The 25,019-nt window shown below is 44.6% G+C and overlaps 1 protein-coding gene across 1 annotated transcript in view; it reads right to left on the reverse strand.

Moving 5' to 3' along the window:
• Positions 1–25,019, reverse strand: part of PDE12 (phosphodiesterase 12) — a 104,372-nt gene that overhangs the window by 63,774 nt on the left and 15,579 nt on the right. Inside the window, exon 2 of the mRNA XM_069643679.1 lies at positions 17,372–17,450. Within this exon, the coding sequence (XP_069499780.1) occupies positions 17,372–17,450 (79 nt within the window). The remainder of the gene's footprint in view (positions 1–17,371; positions 17,451–25,019) is intronic.

Raw genomic sequence — 25,019 nt, forward strand, 5'->3', positions numbered from 1 at the left:
AACTAACTCCCCAAGCGTCCGTATAGCTGTGAATGGCGGGCTGTCTGATCGGGTCAGACTAGAGAGCGGGACCAAAAAGGAGGGGGTTGGGGGGGTGGGGGGGGGGGGGGGAGGTCCCCTCACATGCTAGTGGCACTAGGGGACCCGGAAAAGAAACTACCACTCCTGGAACAAGAGAATGACAAGTTTAGAGCGCTCATGGTTACAAATTAACAGACAAAAATCAGAGACTCATTTTGGCAGGAAATAGAGCCGCTATTCAACAATAAGCTAGGGCACTACAGCGGAGAGTGGCAGATAAGGGGGTTAAATATCTGGGAATTACTCTTACAAGTGGAATAAACTATAATGGTGAAAATTCCCCCCCCGCCCCCCCACCCCCAACAACTAGAGAAGATCAAACGGGACGTAGATAGATGGAATCCCTTGTCACTACCAATTAAAATCCCGGCCTCTTATTTTAAAGCCCTGACCAAAACAATCATGGCATACATTTGGAAGAAAAAGACCCCTAAGGTGTCCAGAATAGCCCTCACGGCACCGAGACTGCGCACTCCCACATTTCCGTAAATATTACGAAGCATCTCAACTCTGGGTGCTGAAAGAGTGGATCCCGGAAGAGTCTCAAAATATGGGCTGCCCAAGACAAAGCGGTAGCAACAACCCATCCCCGCCAACTCCTGTGGGGAGGGAAACAGACACCCTAATCTACAAATTGGCACGGTAATGAAGGAGATACTAGGAATATGGGACAAGACCCAACCCCATTTATGCCAACGTTTAGCAACCCAGAATTCCCTCCGGGCATGGAAAAGGGAGCAGATCAGAAATGGGAGGAGGCAGGCTGCAACAAGATAGGGGACATGTTCCAGGCCCAGGAAGTTAGGACCTTTGAGGATTGTGTAAAACAGATCGGACTGTCCCCCAAAGATGGATATAAATATGAACAGCTATACCACTGGCTACAATCCCCATGGATCAAACGATCAGCGACAAGGGAACTTAACCTGTTTGAAACAGACATGATGCACACAGACACTAGGAAGGAAATGTGTCTTGCCAACCTACAAATTCTTGAACACCCAGGCAGAAGAAATCAAATGGCAATATATACAAAGATGGGAAAAACGCTAGGGGCAACCTTCCAAAAGAACACTGGGAACATGCATGGCTGGCGATTCCCAAACTCAAGGGCAATACAAACCAGGGAAATGTGGACAAAGGTCTTAAAGCTATTGCACTACACCCCAGAAAGACTCCATAAAATGTACATGTACAAAATATCCTCAAATGCTGGAGAGAATGCGGTGGGTTGGGGGATTGGAGGCACATTTGGTGAGATTGCCCAGCTATACAGCAATGGGTGGGGGGGGGGGAAGAGTCAAAACAAATGCAGGAGATGTCAGGGGAGTAGGGGCGCTGGGGGAAGAGGTGTGGGGTCTGGGACCCCCCCCGAGAGAAGAGAATGTCAGACACAGACAGAATTTCATGGGTCTTCTAATAGAGGCATGGCTGTGATAGCCCAAAAAAGGAAACCGAAAACCACACTGATGGGCTGTGAATGGTTACAGAGAGTGTGAACACATCGTAATGGAAGGAATCACCTACAATATCCAAGGGTAACGCCAAAAATTTCAGGCGGGCTAGGGCACCACCCTGAACTATTTGCAGGAAGACTACATGGAACAATGGTGCCCACATAAAATAAGGCTCCTCGACATGTTTAGCTAGAAGGAACAGGGACAAAGGACGATGTTGAGAGTCAAGCACAGAGGCACTGCTGGAGGGAGTGGAGGCTTTGGGGGACGGGGAGTTAAGACTCATTTCTTCATTTTATGTATAGTATACAAGAAACTCCAATAAAAACATGTTTAAAAAAAAAAAAAAAAAAAAGGCGGGAAAGTAGGATAGCAGAAGGGAAATTGCTAGTAAAGAAAAAAAAGAAAGCTGCAGAGAAAAAGGATACCGAAGAGAAGGAATAAATGGAGGACATTTGTGATGCTAGGTGAGCAGGTGCTTTCCCTAGCTACCCACCTATACGCAGTCACAGCTGCAATAAATAAATGAACAGGGAAACAATTAAAATGCAGCCACTTAGACAAGGTTGTATTGAAATGGGTCCAAAATATTCACATGTTTAACGAAAAATCCCACTTTTTAAAAATGTGTATTTGGTTAATAAAACCTTTACAAAAAATTAAATACAAGTAAATAAAAGAAAGGTGCATCAACATAAAAATTATCCACATACAAGTAGGCCAATAAAACATAACAAAATGGTCTTTAAAACATCACGATAGAAGAAACATTAAAGTGTTTTTAAAATTCATAATTCATCATTTTCTGATTTTATCATCGTTATTCACACAATGCAAGATCTTTCTATAACCCGTAAGAGGTGAACTAGTGCAAAACTGAATGGGATGTGGGTCCCAATAAGGAGTCTATCCCATAAAAATACGGAGCAGGCTACATAATCAGGGTTAACAAATTTCATAAGAAATTTGGTGCAGGGTAATTTAAACTGTGGGCATTCAAGCACCAAGTGTTTTAAGGTTTCGAGAGGCTCGTTATAAAGCAGGAAACCTGCAGTTCGTCGATTGCATGGTCGGTGGCATGCCAGCCCAATGTCTACACCGTTCCTTAGTTCGAAATGGATTCAGTTTAATACTCTCTGTATGTCTACAGATAAAAATTGATATATTGACAGCATGGAAGTCTCTTATGCGTAAACTTAGCATATTCTGTGAAAGTAGCATACTGTCTCAATTGTTCAAGTGTGTGAATCCAGTCCTGTTCGAACAATTTATCAAAAGCAGGTCTGAAACAAAGATCATATTGAGATACAGATAAACTACTCAATACTTCTTGCATTACATTTTTGCTACAGAATTAAGAGTTTTTGCTTCAATCAGGACTTGCAGATCTTGTATAAACAATTGCTCTGAGGATTTAACATTCTTGCATAGTTGGTTAAAGAGCGCCATAAAACCCTGCATGAAAGTGATACAAGTCCAAACTCATGCCTCATTATGCAATGTGGTATACATAGTGCTAAATGCATAGCTTCTTAGACGACCCTGAAGGGAGTCAAGATATATACTAAAATCAAACAGGCACATCAAGAATATAGATTAAAACTGCCTAGGCTTTAATTATGAAAAGTCACGTAACTGAATTAGTGAGAATCGACAATATTTTTAAAAAGATTAACTTCAATTGACTCACTATAGGGCCTGCTTTCTGGTTCAACCTTTCTTTCCACAGAGTGACTGACGAATTATTACTCAAGTGATACCCTAGGTAGCATATCTCAGTTGCTGAACCACAAGCTCAACGATTTTCCATTTGAATGTTTTCAATTTCCTTCCTGCATGAAAAACAAAACGTGTTTTACCTACATTCGGAGCTAAACTCAAATCATAGGCGTATTTTTGAATACGTGTAGTTTAGCTTGCATCCCTGCCGGTGTGGCGTCCATGATGATCAAATCATCGGCAAATGCAAGCCAGTGCAGTCTGAGATTGCCTATTCTTACCGGATACATTCCCATCTCGCTCCATAAGTTCCCCAGATTGCGTAGGTATAAGATAAAGAGTTGCTGCGAGGTTACAACCTTGCTTCAGTCCAATAGATGTTTTAATGGACTCAGTAGTTGCTCCCTCTGTAGTAATTCTGACCTTGTATGAAGTATACGAGTATAGCCTCATTATCCAAAAAACTATTCCAGAATTTACGCCAAAGCAGTTCTCTCACCACAAAAATCGAACGCAGAAGACAAATCTAGGCTTGCGATATATACAGGGTATGCTCCTTTCTTTTTGGTATTAGCCAGTATATGCGACATCAGGGTTGCTGAAGGGCCAGGCGCTTGGAGGGGGAACTTTTTTTGTTGCCCAAATAATATGCACGGTCCAACTAAAACAGTCCCATTTCAAAGATGACTCCAAAAGAAATTCTGTACATATAAAGCGTACATATAAACATTTCAGATATATATTTGACCCATGTCTGTACGGGTATGATGTTTTCATTAATTACAGGATGTGTTGGAGTGAGAGTTACGTATTATAGACTATATAGCCTTTTGAGTCGCGTTTACATAATTTTCTAATAATCTCACAGTTTAGATTATTTTGTTCAGTGATTCACATAAAAGTCATTTTATTCTTGTATATTTGAAGCATACTTTTTTTTTTTAGATACAAGTACTGCTGCAAATCACTTGCTAGATTTTTAATATTACAGAGTTCTTTATTTTTCTTGGGTTTTAGCATGTTCAGCATCATATTGCGGAGATGGTGACGTGCGTTTAACTGCAGGTTTATCCCACAAGGATTGTATAGCATAAGCAACAATATCACTTATTTTTTTTTCGTTTAGATAGCAAGGGGAGGGATGGTGACCAAGTATCTCCGATAAGTTATCGCATTCGCTCCGTACCTTATCTGATATTTTATGACATAATATAGGGTTCCACCTAATCGAGATGTTGGGACGATCAATTTCAGTTAGTGGGAGCACATTATTTACAATGTGGCAGAAGTGAGGCATTTCCATATGTAAGTGGATTAGAGCATAGTTGCCTGATGTAATCAGGTGAATCAATAGTGGTTCCACTAAATGAATCAAGGTGTTGGAAACAGCAAAGAAGTCAATCATCGAGACTGAATTCTCTCGACTCCATGTATGGTTCTGGGTTGCTTCTGAGCAATTTACAAATTATCTCTCCCAGCTATCAAAATATGAGATCCATTTGCTACCTCGGGTCTGCGCCGAGCGGTTTCCGACAAATTGTTCATAATTCGTTTCACTATTACCAACAAGACACCTCGAATTAAAATCCCCCGCAATGATGATTTTACTCATTGGCCTTTGAATAATACTCTCTAGGCATAGATTTAAATCAAACATGTCCGCCAATAATATTTTTAGTGGATTCCAGTATAATGTTAACACAATAATAGGGTCTTGTAATTTTCCATAGACCTCCATTTCAACTGCTAACACATTTGAGGATGAATAGATAATCCCAGATTTGCATTTGAAGTGGTTACTAATCGCAAGACCGCCCATCGGGAAGCCCACTTTGCCCTTGGTTGCGTGACTACTATCTGTGTTGAAGTCGTCAAACGCGATTTCATGTACACTCATGGTTTCTTGCAAAAAAATGATATGCAAGTTAAATTGGTTGACAGAAAAAAACAAAAAAAATTATAAAAAAAAAACAACCACCCATGGAGCGACAGATGGCTACAAGAGTTCCATGAGACTCCCTTTGTGGGAGTTCTCCGTCTTCACTTTCTACAGGTTTGCAGCTAAACAAGCCCAGATGGATCCCAAGGTCAGGGAACCGGGCTGGGTGTGTCTGTAGGGTGGCCAACCATCAAGCATTTTGCGGTATGGTCTCAATTTCTTGGGCTGTGTCCCATGTCTCATACACAGCCACCTCATGACAGGAATAAGGCCCGACTTTTCTCCTCTGAAGCAGGATCATCTGTCCAACGTCTTCCTAGGGGAATTACCGTGAAATGACCGTGGAAAAATGACCTAGGGAGAAAGGATTGCCTTTTTTCCGGATCAATTTGTTTTAAAAAAAAATAATGCAAGGGAGACCCCTGTACGCCCAGCCCCCACTTTAACCTGTCCCTACATACCCCGCCGCCAACATCCATTTTGAATACAAATGTACAAAAATCCCTAATAAATACGACCCAAAAAATGTTTGTCATTTCTCATTAGGTATTTGTGTATTCGATAATTTCTGCAGATACCTTCCCAGCTCACACTGGCAGTTAAAAGCACCGCACCTTTCCCACTGCCCCAGCACCCTCAGCTCTGTGTCTCATTTCAATAAACTGATTTTGAGGTTGATGACCCAGACACAGGGGGCGCCTTGGTAAGGACTGGCGACCCTTACAAGGTGGATTAGAACACTGCATGCTGTGGAAAATAATGGCTCAAGCGGATTACCATAGATTAAATTCTTTCACTGGAAATGCCTTTTTAAAACCAAATGATATTCTTTTCAAGTGCACATTCCTTTGCAGGCTGCTATTGCAATCGTGCATTTAGGGTGGCGAAAATAAAGCTATACATGTGTTTTTATTTGCCCTACATCTAGAACAAGGTATATATTATCAAGTTTTTTATGTGATCTGTGCACTTTAAGGCAGTAATAGAAAATATTTGTGAGCCATCACTGAGAAGAAATGTAGTCAAGGGCTTAAATCACAGCCTGGGCCTAAATAACGATTTCACCTCTTTAAGGAAATGTGTGATCCTGGTCAAATCATTTAATCTCACTGTGCCTGATCAGCTGACTGTCACAAGACAAGATTTAGTTTGCAATTTTTCGTAGGAAGAAAAACCCTCGTGGTTTACCAACTAGTGAGTTGTTGCATATTAAGAATAGTGAATATTTATATATTGCACAGCACATTCTCTTGGCTGACACGCGAAAACTTTTATTGCATTTACCAATCATGTCCTAGAGTACTGAAGACTGAGGTCACTGGTTGTAATGCAATGTTGTTTCTGATCAGGTCAATCCATATTGTGCAAATTGGGGATCTGCATATCTTTTGCTGGACAGGTACAGAAGACGAATTAGAACAGGTCAGTGCCTTTTATGCCCAACAGTCCCACTGTATTGCAATTTTGTTGTTGAAGAGCCTCTGGAAATGGAGGTGGTGTAAGGGGGTTTGAGGGTCTGGCGATCAGCTATCCATATTTTAGCTACTACACATCAACATATTTCTTACTTTCAGGGCATTAAATGTGCACTTTGCCTTGAGTGAATGTTATAGACTGCCCTTTGCTGGCTGCTGTCACCTTAACTGAAGGCTTGGCTACAGACAGCCTTTGATTGCACCCAGCATCCTGTAGTGATATCACCACGTTGCCGTTGCATATTAGTTGAATATAACTTTTGCAAAACAGCGTCTGCCTGCTTTCCAAAAAGTGTTTAAAAAATAAATAAAATTTTAAAAAAGGACACCTCAGATGTCAATTTGATTTAGATTGGATGTGGCGGTACTTCCACTAGGCCAACAGCCACTGGCAGATTGAGGCATTCTCTTATAAATGTTACTGATGCGATAGACAGAGCGTTCTCTCCTCTCAGCAACATAGGCCACCATTCAGCAGCGGATAAGGTTGCTCATCCTTCCACCAGGAAGCAGCTTAAGTGTCTTGTTCTGATCAGAGTTAAGGCCGTACATTCAGAAAACAAGTGGGGAAGGTTTTCAACCAGGCCAGTGTTTTTACAAAATCTGAAGTCGGCTCTTGGAAGCGCGTCTTGAAAGCGCGTCTTGAAATTTCTTCTTGTATCCTGGGATATTGCCTCTGCTCTTAGGTTCTTTTGCTAGGAAGCAGAACTGTAGTTGAAACTTTGTGTTATCCAATCTAGTGTTAGCAGCTTCTTCTTTCCCTTCCACGAAGTACAACAAATGTCTTCCACTGATACGCCCATCTCTTTCAATCTAGCTTTGCAGTCTGCACCCCAGGTTGCAAGTGCACTTCCATCTTCTTTCAGCAGCGCTGTTCTATAATGTTCAGAATTGGGGCCAAATTCTCGTCCATGCACTTGCCAGAGACGTTCAGAATTTTCCAGTCTGCTGCAGCCTTTAGGGAGCCCAAACCCATCTTATGTCTTATTGCTTGAATGGGTGTTTATCTTGGTACCCCCAAAGCTCCCAATTAGGGAGAATTCTCATAAATGTGCCAATTCCCTCTACCTTAGAGTCCTCCAGCTCTTTTGCTAAACTTCTGGGGCTTTGAACTTAATTCTGTTTGTTTTCCATATTTATTTTGGTTATGGAGTTTTAAACAACTCCATAGGCATCTTTTTTATTTGTGTCACACAGTATCCTTAGTGCAGAGACACAGGGAAGCCTTTTAGGCTGTCCCAGGGTTTAAATACCTTCTCTGGGATAAACTACTGTTTCCCAGAGAAAGTAAAGTAAAATTGACTTTAGTCTTTCCAAATTCCTCGACCCAGCACACACTATCTTACGAGTGCTGGAGGGGTTACTTAGTATCCCCTATGTCTAGAAACTCATGTAGTAGTCAAATGCTACCCTTTCCTCTGGCTGGTGGCAGTGGTTTTACAACGAACTAACATTTTTCCCAACCGCAAACATCGATAGCGTTAAAATCATGGCAGACATGTTTTTCAAGATGGCGTCTGAGCCCCCTTTGTTTAAACAGGTCCCAATCTTTTTCGCCAGTTCTTTTTGGAAAGGTCCTTCTAGAGTTTGTCTGTGCGCCAAACCAGGTTTGGTCCCTTTGTTCCTACGCCTTTGGCAGGCTTCTTGACTGAAGACTGCCTCTGTCGTCCGAATGTCTGGGGTGGGCAGGAAGTGAGGGAGGTGCCCGAAACTCCCTGTGCCTAGTCTCCTACGAGACCCAAATGCACTGTGGTGTGAATGAAAAAGGCAAGTTTCTTGGATTGGAAGGCAGAGGCAACCACTGGAACGAAAGAACCGAAGACAAGCTGGAAGTGGGTGGCTGTTGCAACTCCTGGACTGCTGGTTTGCCTGGTGAAGCCCTGCTGCAGGTCCGAATCGCTAAGTTCATCTTGACAGACCTTCAGGGACGACTTCTCCATTTGAGTTGATGACCAATCTACTTGTAAGCCACCTGGATACCATTCGCGGAGCTAGTTGCATTTTCCTCAGATTGCTGCAGGAAACCAAATAGCTAGGGAGAAGGAAACCAGTTTGTGTGCTTGACTACAGCTACCAGAATTGAAGATTGGCCTTTGCCAGCTTTTTGACCAGTCCCAGTGCAGGAGTCCCCCAAAGTCCCCCTATTGTCCCCATGACCGAGGCTCAGGAACAGCGAGATCTGCAGGAACAAACGTCTTCAGCTGCATCTTTTTCTTCATTGCAAGGTACTGTGAAAACCTGTCCGAGAGAACTTACCTCTCATTGCGAAAGTGCATGAAACATTGGCAACTTGCAGGCCTAGTCATCTTGTGACCCAACATATGAATCTTTTTATGAACTACTTCTGAGAACTTTGGCAAAGACTTTTCCGTTACTTCCAGAACTGCTTTATCCTATACAAGACTTAAGCCCTTCGACTTTGGCCTAACCTATTGCATTGAATCAACTCCTCTGGGGAACCCAAACTATTTGCACTGTTTAAGAGTAACTAATATTTGTTAACTTATGCCTTTTTGCTCCTAGTTCAAATGCTCTGAATGCCATTTTGCTCCTTCAAAGTAGTTTAAATGCCTCAGGGCCTGATATTGTGAAGTGCTGAAGTATATTTGTGTGATCTAGATTGCCTCATTCTAGTGAATGTTTTATAACTGACTGAAATAAATTAATATGTGTTTTACCAAGAAACCTTGAGTATAAGAGTATTTGAATACTTGCAATTATAGACCTCTGTGTAACATCCTTACAGCTCACATTCCCTCTTGAGATAAGCCTGGCTGCTCAGCAACACTACCACAAAACTGTGTAGTACAGACTTATACCAAAGGTTGGTTTTGCTTACACCTGTAGTCCTAGTTGTGTGTAGTGGTCCCAAAGTGTACTGCATACAAACTTTGCCTAACACTCCCCCCTCCAGGAGGGCCCAGTGCGTTGCTGCTCTAGTTTTTGTCAGTTTATAGCGAGTAGCGTTTGCACAGCCCGATGATTTGGTTTTGTATTTATGTTTTGTTTAGCGGATTTGTCTGTGAAGAAATACATTTTTCCTGGTAGGCAATGGAGAGGGGCACAAGTGATGGGGGCTCATGTGGCGACAGTGTCCTTCTCCTTAATCAAAACAAACCCCTCCCGCTCTTTCCATGTCTTTTTCAGTATCAGACAGGAGTCTAGCTTCGGGTGGGGTGGGGTGTTGGGGGGGAGGGTGTAGTTAGATCTTTTGGGGTGTTTCAGATGGAACTTTAGTATCAATTACATCTTCCCACCCTGTTGTCTGCAAAGTGGGGAAGGGGTCTAGGTATAAGTCAAAGCTTTCTCGCCTGTCCCGCTCTCTCCTCAGGGATCTCAGCCGGTTCCATGGCTACTCTCGTTGTTTTGTGTGTGTTTGCTCTGGAGATCCACAGTGTCTCGAGTCAGGTGTCGCGCTTCAACGGTTTCCGGGACATGATTTTGCAGGCTCCAGTTGTTTACCCTACCAAGCTGAGCCCGGTCAGAGGCTGGGCTGCAGTCGGCAGACTGGCAAGTGACTGGACTCGGCATGGGACTCTATGCAGGCACTCCACGCCTTGCCTGGGGTTTTGTAGAAATTCTTAAAGTCGCAGTAACGAGCAGTGTACTGCAGACAGCAAAGTCTTTTCTCAGCAACAGGGTATGTTTGCTCTGGTTTCGTGTGAGTGGGCACCTTGCTGACAGAGCAATTACTCACTTTTCAGTGGCAGTTTAGTGTTTCAGCAACCGCTAGCCGACTGGCCTTTGAAATTAAAGAGCATGCCTTTGTCTCAATTTTTATTTAAGCAACCCAAGGGTGCCACAAGCTGTCCACCCCCCTCAGATCCCCAAATGTAGGTAATGGGGGCCCCCAATAATTGACATGGGCTCCCACAAGCCCGGACAAATGTTTAGCCGGGACCTGTGAGCAAGCACTAAGACTAAGAGGGAAAACCAGGTTAGTCAAGAAGCAGTGCTCAAGGAGGAAAGGGCAGCTTTGTTGGAGGACAAGATTTGTGGGGAGCAAATTTCAAACGAACATGCTTCAGCTACAACGCTGGAGCATTTAGTGAGGCCACAGGAAGGATTATTAGGAGAGACAGTCTGGGCGATCGGTAGAGATGGAGAAGCAAGTTTCTGCATCCTGCTTTTCCAGGTGTGTAGGAATGTAGGAAGGAGGAAAGAATGTGTGCAGTGCGTCCAGAGAATTAATTAGCATGTGCCAGGGAAACATGTTCGAAACATGCTTTGCAATAGGTTTCAATGCATCATAGACTGCCTTCAACACCCGTAATGTACATTTAACAGTTATGGAAATAGTACTCCATTTGAGTTTAAGCCCACATGTTCCAATATGGTTTTTTATTTCTGGGGAGAGTTAGTAAAAGGAAAACTTTGGAAAATTGCAAATGTTAGGTCCTTGCAAGAGATTAAAGATGCTCTGTTGTGGGGAATTTACTACATGCCTGTATTAACAGTGACCACGACATTTACACAACCGAGGAACACAGTAAAAGGGGGGCAAGTTCCATCAATCTGTGCTAAATGCAGACATTCACCAAGCGTATATATATATATATATATATATATATATATGACAATGCATTACTTACCGTAAAAGCATTTCTGATGGTTGTATCTGCTTAGATTCACATGCTGTGCATAGGTCCGACATCCAGTGGTCACTGCGGAGTATTGCATTTTGTTTTTCGTAGTCGAAAAGGGGACGTCGACAAGGCGTGTCTGTAACACTATCCCTATAGTGAAGTGCGTTGTACCCATAATCCCTCACGCGTCGAGGTCCCTCTGTTTGTATTTTTCTGCCCTGAGGGAGAGTACAGAAAAGAGAGATATAGAAAAGGATGTCTATGTTCCTTCCATCCGAGCGGGGAGGAAGGGTGGGCGCATGTGAATCTAAGCAGATACAACCATCAGAAATGCTTTTACGGTAAGTAATGCATTGTCTTCTGATGTTTGTTAATCTGCTTAGAATCACATGCTGTGCATAGACTAGCGAGCAGTACCCGGAGTTGGAGGTGGGTTGTGAGAAGGAACAGTAGAGAAAAGATGTCTTGATACTGCTTGTCCCACCTGGGAATCAGATATAGAGTGGGCATCTAGACAGTAGTGTTTTGTAAAGGTGTGTACAGAACTCCAGGTTGCCGCTTTGCAGATGGACTCAAAGGGAACATTTGCAATGAATGCTATGGATGCCCCAGTGCCTCGAGTAGAGTGTGCTCTTGGCTTGAAGGGTAGTTCTCTCTTAGCAAGAGAGAAACAGAGTTATGCATTGTACAATCCATCTAGATATAGTGGATTTTGAAACTGCATCTCCTTCTCTTCCTGCTGCCACCGAGACAAAGAACTGATTAGTCTTTCTCAGTGGACTAGTTCTTTCCATGTAAACCATGACAGCTCTGCGCACATCAAGTGTATGCAGGCTTTTTTCTCCTAGATTTGAAGGATTTTGAAAGAACGTTGGTAGTTCTATAGACTGGTTGACATGAAATTTGGAGATGAATTTCGGTGCGAACCTTGGGTGTGTGCGTAGAACCACTTTATCCTTGTAAACTGTTACAAAGGGGTCTAAAACCGAAAGGGCCTGTAGTTCACTTACTCTCCTAATGGAGGTAATAGCGATTAGGAAAGCAGTCTTAAGAGTGAGATCTTAGTTGCCTTGTGCATGGGTTCAAAGGGTGACCCCATGAGCCTGGTGAGTACCACCTTTAGATCCCAGCCAGGAGCTGGGTTTGCTATTGGAGGGTGTATTCTCTTTACCCCTTCCATGAAGGCTTTGATTACTGGGATCTTCCACCACGATACTTTGAGTTGTGAAGTGGTGTAAGCCGAAAGCGCTGCCAGGTGTACTTTAATAGAATTGAATACTAGAACCGAGTCCAGTAAATGGGTCAGGTACAGAATAATTTGTGTGGGAGAGCAGTCAACGGGGTTGATACTCTTCCCCCTACACCAGATGACAAATCTTTTCCATTTGCTAGAATTGCAGTGACGAGTGTTAGGCTTTCTGGCCTCTCTGAGGATGTCCATGCACCTCTGTGGAAGTTGTAAATGTCCAAATTCTATGACCTCAGGAGCCAGGCTGCTAAGTTCAAGGTCTGAGGGCATGGGTGCAGTGTCCTGCCCCTGTCTTGTGACAGCATGTTGTACGGGCAGGGCTGGAGGAGATAGAGACATCTTCAACAAGTGAGCGAACCATGGCTGTCGGGCCCACATAGGGGCCACCAGTATCATGGTAACTTGTTCCTGGTGCATCTTGTGCACTATCTTGTTGAGAAGAGGAGTCGGGGGGGAAAAGCGTAAACAAATTTCCCTGACCATGGAATCGATAGACCGTTCCCCTTGGACTGGTTCTGGGGGTACCTGGAGGCGTAATCTTGGCATTGAGAGTTTTCCAGAGTTGCGAACAGGTCTATTTCTGGGAAACCCCACTGTGTGAAGACGTCAAAGACGATGTCTTCTTGTAACCGCCATTCGTACTCTACGGGCAGGGGGGAAGTCTCTGCTGAGTTTGTCTGCTAGCAGATTGAGTTCCCCTGGTACATGTTGTGATAGTAGGAACATGTGTTTGAGAGCCCGCTTCCAGATGTTCTGGAACAGCTTGGACAGTCCTGGAGAGTGAGTGCCCCCTTGCTTGTTGAGGTAGTACATGGCTGTGGTGCTGTCTGTGAGGACCATCACTGTCTTTCCTTGTAGGTGTTCCTGAAAGGCTTTCAGTGCTTTGAACAACGCTACTAGTTCCAGCAGGTTTATATGCTTGGATGCTAAGCTCAGAGTCCACGCTCCGTGAGCAGTCTGATGGGATAGGTGAGCCCCCCATCCTGTAAGGGATGCGTCTGGTTAGAGTGGCTTCCACTGCGGGTGTGGCAAAAGTCTTCCCTAATAACAGGTTTTCTTTTGTCCACCACCGTAGCGAGAGAACAAAGGCCTGCGAGACCACCACTAGATCGTCCCATTGTCCGCTGGCCCGACACCACTGGCTGTTGAGCCACTCTTGCATTGGGCGCGTGTGGTACCAAATAAATACATGACGCCATCATCCCTAGCAAGCGCATTGCTTTGCGTACCGTCACCTCTCGACCTGCCACATAATGGGGGATCTGAAACAGCATGTTTTGGACCCTCTCGTTGGAGGGGAAGACAAGGCCGTCCTTTGTTCGAATTAGAGCCCCTAGGAATTGTTTGATTTGGCTGGGGACTAAACTGGACTTCTTTTCGTTGATGGAGAAGCCCAGTTGGAACAAAAGGTCTACAGTCTTTTGGGTATTGGAGAAGCATGTTTCGTAAGAATCCCCCGTTATGAGCCAGTCGTCGAGGTAAAGGTATACCGGGATGGATACCCTGCGCAGGTGGGCCGCTGCCACTGCCAGTACTTTCGTGAATACCCTTGGTGCAGATGCTATCCCGAAGGGTAGTACTCTGAACTGGTAGTGTTTGTTCTCTATCTTGAACCTGAGGTATTTTCTGTGCGCTGGCAACATTAAAATATGAAAGTATGCATCTTTCATGTCTAGTGTTGTCATGTAATCCCCTTGTGATAACAGTGGGATTACTTCCTGCAAGGTCACCATACAAAACTTTTGGGGTTTGACAAACTTGTTCGCTGGGCGCAGATCTAATACAGGGCGCATGGTTAAGTCCTTTTTGGGTACAAGGAAGTACACTGAATAAATACCTTCTGTTACCTGAGATAGGGGGACAGCCTCTATAGCTTCTTTTTTCAGTAGCTCTTCCACTTCTTGAAGAAGAATGGTGAGGTGTTCCGGTGTCATGCGTCGGTTCCGTGGGGGTCTGTACTTCGGGGAACCGTTGAATTCGATGCAGTATCCGTGGGCTATGGTGGATAATACCAAACGGTCTGACGATATTCCCTCCCATGCTGAAAGGAACGATGTTAGCCGGCCCCCGACCGGTGATGCATGGGAGGGGACCCGAATCTTCGGGTCATTTGTTGGTATTGGCCGTGGAACCTTTGGGGCTGGAGCCGCGACCTCTTCCTCTGCCACAGCGTTGGCCTCTTTGACTGAACTGGGTGTTACCCTGGTTAGAGGGCCAGTTGGTAGCAGAGTAAAATTGCTGTTGGTTTTGCTGCTGGCGTTGGCCACGAAAGGAGCGTCTATTGCCATAGCCGCGTCTGTTAGGGGGCCTAGAAATTTGGTCAAGAGTCTTGATGGTATCAAACTCTTTCTTCGCATGTTCTAGGGCCTCATCAACTGCTTTCCCAAACAGATGTGTTTGTTCTATGGGCTTATTTATCAGGGAAGCCTGGGTTTCCGGCTTAAATCCCGAATTGCGCAGCCAGACATGGCGTTTGAGAAGTATTCCCTGAACCAGGGAACGGCCAGCCGTCTCTGCGGCATTTAAGGAGTTCTTTACGATGCCCTGGTTTACAAGAGTTCCCTCTGAGATTGTAGCTAACAGGCGTGAACGCAGGGGTTCTAGTGCGTCCTCTGCTTCGCTGCGCAGCTTGCTCCACTGTGCATCTGCGTAGCTAGCTAGTAGGGAATTGTTATTTGCAATCCTAGTTGAAAACGGTCAGAGGACGAAGGGCTGAAGAGCTTTTCTATCCGAGGGTTGACCCCTCTGACTAAGGCAGGATTGGAAAGGGAAGGAGTTATTCTTCTCTTTATAGAAGCCAGGAGCGGAATAGACTGACTAACAGGGGCTTTTTCTTTAATAACTTTCTCTACAAAGTCTATGTCAGGAAGAGTCTCCCCTGTGTCTATTTCAAAATGCGCTGCTGCCTTGCGCAATAGTGCATTAAGTGAAGGTTGGTCATCTATGGGAGAGGTGTTTCCAATAGGTGAATCCTTGGGAGGAGAAGGGTGAAAGACATCGGGGTCTGAGTGCACTGATGGGGATTGCCAGGGCTGCGAGGTAGCTGTATCTTAGCTCCTGCACTAGTGTAAGGATCTTCTTCAAACCCCTCTTCCTCATGTTCTTCCTCTCCACCCAAACGCTCATCTTCCTGGAGGTATTGCTCCTCTTCAGTGAGGTCATATACGTCTGTAGAAGGGGGGGGAACAGCCTAGGAATCTTGACCCTAGGGTCATCATGGGGCCATTCTCTTGGTCTTTTGGGTGTGGGTGGGTTTTGGTTTCCCAAAAACCTTTCCATTTTCTCCATACAAGAATGGAGTCTTTCAAGGGTCTCATGGGGGACCCCTGAATAGTCTAGAGGGGGGAAATCAGTGTTTTCACCTTTAAAATGCTTAGAATGCTCCCACAACGTCGAAGAAAGGTTTCCGTCGCCCTCTGAAAAGCCCTCCGGTAGTTCAGAAGTGCCCTTAGATGAAGGGGGCAGTTCCTGGCTACTCGTGCTTTTTCGGCGTTTCCATAGCTTTTTGTGCAGTATTCGACGTCTGTTTCGTCGTCCGCTTACGTTTGTCTTCGGAAACAATTCTCGCCAGGCTCTCGACAACGAGTTTGTCAGTAGAGGACTCTGGTGTCGACGTTGCCTGCGTTACGCGTTGTTCCTCGACGGCCGCTCTATGGAGCGTTATGTCGGATGATTTTGGGGTAGCGCCCGTGTTTGATGAAAGCCCAATCGCTGGTCACGGCTGCGTTTGCGGGTGGGGCATGAGACCCTTACGGTCTGAGGTAGACGCCGGAGAGCCCTGCGTCCCCTTCGGCGCCGATGGATCCTTCGTCTTTGACGAAGAAGAGCCGTGGGTTGTGTGCTTAGGCCTATGGGGTCTGTGTGCGTCCTTGTCGCCGGGGTGTTCATCCCCATAAGCAGGGCGTGAGCCGAGCCCGTCGGGGACGGACGTCGAGGAGCGCGAGCGCTCCTTCTGGGGGTTAATGACTTCCGTAACGGACGTCGAGTTATCACCCTCCTCGTCACTTTCTGTAACAGCGGCGGCGGGTGAGGAAACTGACTTCGACATAGCGTAGTCCACCCACCACTAACTTTGCGTTCTTTAAGAGTTCTTGGTTTCAGGAGCTTACAGGCCGCGCAGCTGTCCTTATGATCGAGGGGCAAGCAACGATTACAGAGCTTGTGTTTGTCCTTCCAAGTGTATTTGCCCCTACAGCGTGGGCAAAACTTTAAAATGTGTCCTCTCCATAGCTGAGGCAATAATAACTGGTGATAACAACCCCAAGGGAAAGATAGGGGAGAAAGACATTCTCAAAGAGAAGATAAAAGTTCGAACCCCCACTCTCCCTACTGTATGTTGGCCGGCGAGGCCAGGCCACGTGTTCGGCAGCGCCGAAGGATCTCCTCCGTCTCTTCCCCTCCGTCGAAAACTTGCTCGGCGGAGAAACAGCTTCACAGTTAACTTCAAGGGGCGGGATCTTTAACAATATAATAAGTATAATTAAGGACCGAGGTCCGTAGTAAGTATTTACAATGTCTCTCTAGGAGCTCTGCGTAAGGCGACCAGAAGCTGGGCGGAAAAAAACAATCGGAGGGACCTCGACGCATGAGGGATTATGGGTACAACGCACGTCACTATAGGGTTAGTGTTACAGACACGCCTTGTCGACGTCCCCTTTTCGACTACGAAAAGGGGAAAATACAATACTCCGCAGTGACCACTGGATGTCGGACCTATGCACAGCATGTGATTCTAAGCAGATTAACAAACATCAGATATATATATATATACACACACACATACACACACCAGTACAGTAGCATGGCATCAAACAGCTGTGCCACTGGAAGCCAAAACCATCTTCTAAAATCTGCAAGTAACTTACCTTTCGGGTGAAAGTATAGATGAGTGTTCGCAACACACATTTTTCGAGAAGGATCGTTTATGGACTGAAACACAGACACCTGAAAGACAGTTTGAAAAACATGTCAGCGAAAGTCGCAAAACGGGTAACGACCATATAAAAAGGTTTAAAGTTATCTTCACCAGATACTAAAAGCGTTTATATTGCAGCCATCCATACCATTGCGGTCTTATAGTGACTTAGCTTGTCTGAAAGGGCGGTGTATTGTGCTCCCAACACAGGGTGAACCAGACCACGGTCGGTGTAATGAAGAAGGAGCCGAGTTAATGGGGTTGAGCTAGGAGAGATATACAATTGTTGTAGTGGGAATGCATGTGCAGTCTTTACTTACGAATCAGACAGACTAGAGTGCACCAGAAGAGGTGAAACTCCTTCATAAAGCAAACCATTTTCTGTGACAGCAGAATTTAGTGCATAGCTGTGTGATAGACACGAGAGGTGCTCTAGTGTGCCCTGCATGGAGGCTTCTTCGCCACATAAAGTTAATTAAAAAGTATGAACTTTCATGACGGATTATCTGGGAATTGCTATACTATCCGACAGACGTGCCAGCACCAACAGGTGGCGGTGTGTGGGTGCGTGTAGGTGGACAAAAGAGGGAAGAAAAAAAAAGTATTCAAGGGCTATTTTAAGCAGATCAGGACTGCAGAAATTAGGGGGTACATTCTGAAGGATCAGTAAAAGAGTGCCATTCTTACGGGAGGGCAGTGTCAGAGAAATAGGGGTTACTAAAAGCAGCATGTAGCTGCGTGATGGGTCCAATATGTGCTCAGGACGGGCCCATAAAGTATGCCAGTTTACACTACAGAGTATGTTCAATTTATCCCACAAAAATTCCAGAAATGTAATTCTGGGACTGTCAAAACTATTGTCAAGACTAGACATGAGGAAAACGTGGGCACCGACAAAAGGATAAGTAGGAGGGGATGCACCAGACAATGTTTGGTAACATTTTGTGTGAAATGTTCTAGTTATGTAGGCATGGCTTTGGCACGGGGGAGAGGGGTTGGTCAGGCATTGAAGTCTTTCACATATACCTGGGCACCATTGTTAACAGGGGATGGGGGGGGGGGGGGATGGGGGTTGAAAGAATGGAAACAGAAGAGCAAGTGGCCTTCATAATCCTGCCACTCCTCAGCTCCACATATAGGAAACCATGAAGGTACTACCGGCACTCTTTAAGTGAAGGTTGGCTTTGATGTGTGGCACCTCTAGGAGAAAAGGCCTGGACCAGCTGTATTTTAGTTCTTCAGGTCTGCTAGGGGCTTTTATGGGCTGGGTCTGGGAGTAATCCGGCCTGGTCTATATACCTTCTTTGTCCGTTTGAAAGAGGTCAGTAGGTAGGTTGTGGGTCAAACCACAGGTGAAGAGTGTGCTTACAGCTCTTATTTGAAGGCCTACTTTGGTCATTCTAGATGGTCGTGTTTTATGTGCAAGTGCACATTGTCGACTGCTACATATCTTCCGGATGCTTCAATGCACCCATATTCCTTGTAGCAAGCAAATTGACATCAATGTGAAATGACATAAAACATGACATTAGAACTGGACATTACCTGCCAGTGTAGCAAAACCGGCAGCCCTTCCTTTAATAATAATTAAAAAAAAAAATAAAAAAAAAAAGAAGAGGGAATAATAAGCCACCAAATAGAAACTAAAAAAGGAAAACTGCATTGCGCCGAAGAATACAATCCGGTTATATCGGATCATAATTGAGGCAAGAAAATAAGACCAAACATGTTGGTGGATCAGGTACTATATTGTCAACAATCACCAAAATGTATTATCTTATGTAGAAATCAGCCAAACGCAAACATTTGCACCCATCGGTAAGAGCATTTCCCGTTTTTACAAACATGTGTCAATTGTTTTCTAGACTTTGATAGATATATATATATGCCCTGGTGAGGCTAGGATTGAGAAGGGAAGGATCAATTCTCAGTTGGATGGACTTGAGAATTGGAATGGCTTGGGCAATAGGTTTCTTTTCTCCCGCTAGTTCCTCAGCCAAGTCCCTCTCCTCCTGTGCTCCCCGAGTGTCTATGCGTAAGGGCTCTGCCGCTCTAGTCAAGACCTCATTTAGGAGGGGCAGGTTGTTGCCTGGAGAGTCGGTAACCTGAGGTTCTTTGCCAACAGGGGAGTCTATTCTGTAGACTTCTGGGTCATCTTCCTCCTCATCTTGGTCCTCATAATAGTCCACCCCAGTTTGGTTGTCCAATGTTACCAAGTCTGGTTCCTCATCCTGTTGTGGATCCGCACTATACTGGGTGTAAGGCTAGATGCTACTCATCGATTAGCGAAGGGATATATTTGAGGGAAAATTTTTACAAAAAGATTTTTTTTATTCGCATTTTCAGAGAAGCACTATTAAATATGTATTTGTATCCACCTATAACAACGAACCACCTATAGCAACCTCCCAATTCCTTGAATCTAGAAAAGTAAACCATATGGAAATGCGAGATTCACCACGAGTACCACACACACATCTTAAAGCATTAGTGTTCATATTTGAACCTTCAACAACAGTACCGTCTCCATGCCACTTCAATAGAGGAATTTGTAAACTAAAATAATGTAATCTATTAACAGTGAGGAAGGGGTGTTCGAGAAGTCAGACCAGTTCACACAGCGGATCATTCAATCCCATTTAATCTAGGCAAGCTATAGTCTCAGAAGTTCTTTTGTTGTACGGGGCTTCCCTTGTTGAGCTGAAGAAGCACCAAGGATAGCTGGCTCATACCTATTAGTACTCCATATGGAACACAGATGGTCCTCTTGCTTAGAGGGGGACATGGGAAAAGGAAGCATTGCAATATTAAAGAGTACTCCAGACTCAGCACACGGGGAAACTTTCAAATGCTATATACTACAAGCAAATCAAATTCTTACCCATATTTGTGAACAAACTGCAGTGCAGGATGTGATCGCATGTGCCCCCAAAAGACCGTGAACGTACATGTGTAACCCTGGCACCCAACATAACACAAAGAAGATATCTCCAGATAGAACACAGTGTATTATGCTTGCTTGTTGCAATCTAAGCAATTACATTTTCAAAACTTTGCATATCACTGTGTGCAATACATGAGAGCCATAATATCAAGTGGACGAAGTCTGAACTGTCAGAGCTACATTTTGGACATTGTTATTCGAATGATCAAACTGACGAGCAGGGGTTGGAGGGGTCATATGCCAATTTAGGCTTTTATACTGTGTACATTTAAATTTGGTGTTCAGGAAGACCCAACATGTACAGGGCTTGCAAACTACTAGCCCACTCGCATTGCCGAGTAGATTTTATGAAGGGAGAGTACCGCCTTGCTGGCGACTGTGGGGATGTTTGAAACTTTTACTTGACATTTACTGCAAACCAACTTTGTAGTAGCTGGCAAATAAAATGTTCATTGTGTATGGTTGGCCTTTTGGTGGCAGCACTGCACCAAATCTGAAGTGGGCTTAAGGTGACAATGCTCCCATTTTACAGAAAAAGCTAGTAAATATTTTGGTACCCGTCACCATGGGGCAAGTGCATTTCTCTTGGTAGAGTATCTAAACCAATGAATGCACCCTCCAGGCCTAGTGGGATTTTTACAAATTTGCAACGTCTGGTGTAACAGACGGCCCTACATCTGGTCTCAATTAGACACCTTTACCATTTTGTTCAGCTCATGGAGGACTGGGGGCGAGGAGTCTTGCATCATTCTATAAATCAGACAGAATTCTACAAGAGCTAGCCGGGTTTACTATATATTGGAGGATAGGAGATTTAGGGAATTCATGGGTAAACTGTAGGGTCTACGCACTAAAGGACATGCGCAGTCGGAAATACTGAAACAGGTGGAAATGATTCCCTACTTTCTCAATGAATGCTTGCCTGGAGACAAACATGCCATCAGGGTAAATATCGTACATATACTTTGTCAACTATAGCCTCAGCGCAATTAGGTTCCAATTCTTTTATACCAAACATGCGCCAATTCTGGTTTATAGAGCAACTTGGTGTGAACACATTTGTGTTGCTTTCTCAAAGTACCCACAGTGCAGGGCACCAGGTTGAATTTATTTAGTGTCGGTTGGGCCAGGCGAGAGCAGGGCAGCTTGCAGCAAATTTGGGGGCGGACAGACATTCTAGTCTAAAGCGAGGGAAGCTTAGGATCCCGGCATAAATTATGTGGCGAATTGGGCCCGTGACACCATCAAGTAGAGTTCCATATCGGGTGCTCCGATCCCTCCCTGAGCAAAAGGGTGGAATCATTGTGTCCCACTTTATCTTCAGAGAATTTCAGCACCACGCTAAGCTCACAAGTAAGGATCGGAGTTGCACAAAGAAGTTCTTCCTGGGCCAAAATTGGGATATTTTGGAATAAGTTTGGCAGTATAGTGGCTAGGAGCATTTAGCAATGGCTACTGTCCAATATGTGGAAACTACCAAAATGTACCCGGAGTCTGCACAGGTTCTGTAGACCAACATGAGAACATTCAATTTTGAAAAACAATGATCCTGTAGGCTGCCGTTCCAAGTAACTTATTGCTTGATATGCTTTGCACTCTGAAATACACTGCATTGAGAACGGTTGTGGTGGCTGGCTTGCATACCGTGCAGCAGACTTGAAGGGTGGGCGAGAGTTGGCGGGCTGCAGCATACTGGGACCTTCTGTGCGGTGTGGTGAAACTATCTTGGAAAGGTTGCGTCCTAGGATCTTGAAATGTGGTTTTCAATGCCTCAGTGTTGTCGCTCGCGCCAAGATGCTAAAAAGGAGCTTGGTTCGGTCCTTCCACGACCACATTGATGTTTTGCTGATTTAAGGCAACCATGTCATGTGTTGAGTCGATGAAATCCGAAGAGCGTGAGGTGTGCAAATGTCAATTTATCCAGTAGACAAGAATGAACACCATCATTAATTGTTGAAAATCAATTATCTTGTAGGCCCCTGTTCAGAGTTGCTTATTGTTTGATGTGCTTCGCACTGTGAAATAAACTGCACTGAGAATGGGCATGTGTGGCTGGCTTACATACAGTGGAGCAGACGTAGAGGGGAGGCGAGAGTTGGTGTGCTGCAGCATACTTGGACATTCTGTGCGCTCTCCCCCCTGTCGCCTCATCCCGGCGTGATGCAATGCGTTGCATGGCAAATAGCTCGGAAACGGTGCATCCTGGGGCCTTGAATGTTTTTTTGTCCCATAGAAACCGCAAGTTTTGTACCTCGCATCGAGACGCTTAAAATGACACCCACCTGAAGCCACTTCCGGGCTATCATCTCCTGTGTGCAGGCGCTGGAATCCGGGAAAAGGGAGAAAGATTGGCAGTAGAGGTGTTCCAGAGTTCCCGAATAGCAAAGTATTCGGCTGGAGCCAAGTAGTTGCCTGTCCAGTATATAAAGTTGGTTAACAAGAAACACTAATAGACTGCATGACCTGGGAGACTAGAGTCTGAATTGGGCCTCGTAGCTGCAATCAATGACCCCACTTGGAGACTCATACGCTCCAGCCCGCAGCAAATACAAGCCAGTATCAAGAAGAAAATGGGAACAGCATGATTCTGGGCCACCATGAGTACAAGATGCAGGGGAAGTGCAGCAGGAGATTTGAGAGAGGGTAACGCACCGAGTCAATAAAGTCCATCAAGGTAGGTTGTAAGGGGGGAGGGGGGGAATCAAGCAAAACAGGCAACACCTGTATGCAAGGGGCGCGGCACAACTAACATTACGGGGGAGACCAGAGCGGTGGGGGGCACAACAGAACATCACAGGCAGACCAGTATGGGGAGAGGGGGTGGTGGGTACAACGGACCACCACAGGGGGGTGGGGGCGCAGAACAATGCAGTTATTACTAAATATTTTGCCGCACGATAGCCACTACAGCCCATTGTCGAGGATGATCGAATCCAACTTGCCTATGAGCTGGAATCAACTACTTTGTAACCAAGAGCATAGAATTCCCTGTACTACTTCCTACACCCACAAGGGCACTATCCCATATCCATCCAGGTGAATTAAATGAGAATTTGCTGTTTGATGACACACAAATGAAGGGTTCTAGGCAGGCCATTATTATTGAATTAGAGGATGATGCGGTTGTAAATCAAGTACAGACTCTTTGAATGCGAGCCTGTAAACAGGTGGGAGGGGGGCCCAATTAGCAGTTTGGGTGATGGGGTTTCGAAGGCTCGACGTAGATTAACTCGTAGGTGGACATTGACGAGTGACTGTCTAGAGAATAGCATTACCAGTGCTGGGAGTAACTAGTTGTACCTCTGAAGAAATGTGGAGTTTTTGAAAACTTGCTGACCATCATAGTGGTCAAGTTTGTATTTTTTAAAGGGACAATGCTAGTAAGCAGGCTGAGATGCTTAGAGTTCTGGGACTTTGATGCAACTTGATCGATGATAAATGTAAGCAGATTTCTGTCACTTTGGATGAATGCCTAAGAACTACTATCGTTACTTCTGCCTTAAGACAACTGATGCCAATAGAACCCCAAGATGAGAATACAGGGGGGAAAATGATGTTCGTAGCAGCATGTAAATTGTTGGTGTGCCAACGACAGAGGTACATGCTTAGAATTAGTCAACAAATGCAAAACTAAAAAAAACACAATTAGACAGGCATTCACGTATGCCAGTAACAAGGATACAAAAATGAAGTCTCTACCTGAAAAAGAACCTTGAGGCAGTACACAATATCAGAATCCTGAATATTTCAGCCTCTGATACTTGCGATATCCCCAATTTATCTGACTCGAGACCCCTGGCCCACTGTGATGAAACTGAAACAAGAATTGACCCACAGGTGCCCATTGTTAGTTGTAATGCAGTAAATATTTATTTTGCTCTGGAAACCAATCATGAGGCGCCCTAAGGATGCGATACTTTAACCAAGTACGAGGCCACCAAGAGGTGAGAATTGTAATTCTAAGAATCATGAGACGCCCGTAGGTAACATTTCCATGGCGGTGCAAACATGTAAGCTTGATTGGGAAACGTATGTTAATACCAATAAAGCAGCGCACAACGAGACGGGTGGAAACAGACTTACTGACTTAGTAAGAACATATCAGTTCTCCTTGGTACCACAGCCTCCAAATGTAGACTAATACTACTAAATATACTGCTGCCTGCGAGTTACCATTAGCACACAGCACAATACTACATTGATGCAGCCCAAAAATATTGAGATGTTGACTAGATCAATAGAGGCAGGTTCATGGAATATTTCCATTACGATGCATTCGCAACCAGGACATAAAGATAGTGGACATTAGGGAAGAAGAACTCCTGGTTACATCTCCTATACATTTTCATTCAGCGGATAGAATTGGTTATATCTTGAAGCATGAAACTGCCTTCTTGAAATTGGGCTATGATTGTACTATTATTTAAGCAGAAGATAAAACCACTAAAAAAAAAAAAATAAAAAAAAAAATTAATTGTCACATAGGAAGTGGGTCCAAAACTAAGTGAGGGACCAAAAAAAAGTTATTAAAACAAAACACTCTGAAGGCATACTATCCAAGAACACTGACCCCATAAAGTCACTCAAAGAACAAACTTTGTAGACAATGAGGAAGGTTGGGAGTGGCTAATCAAGTTATTCAGGCAACAATTGA

This window comes from Ambystoma mexicanum, chromosome 2p (assembly GCF_040938575.1).
Source record: "Ambystoma mexicanum isolate Mex_15411 chromosome 2p, UKY_AmexF1_1, whole genome shotgun sequence".
NCBI classification, from domain to species: Eukaryota; Metazoa; Chordata; class Amphibia; order Caudata; family Ambystomatidae; genus Ambystoma; species Ambystoma mexicanum.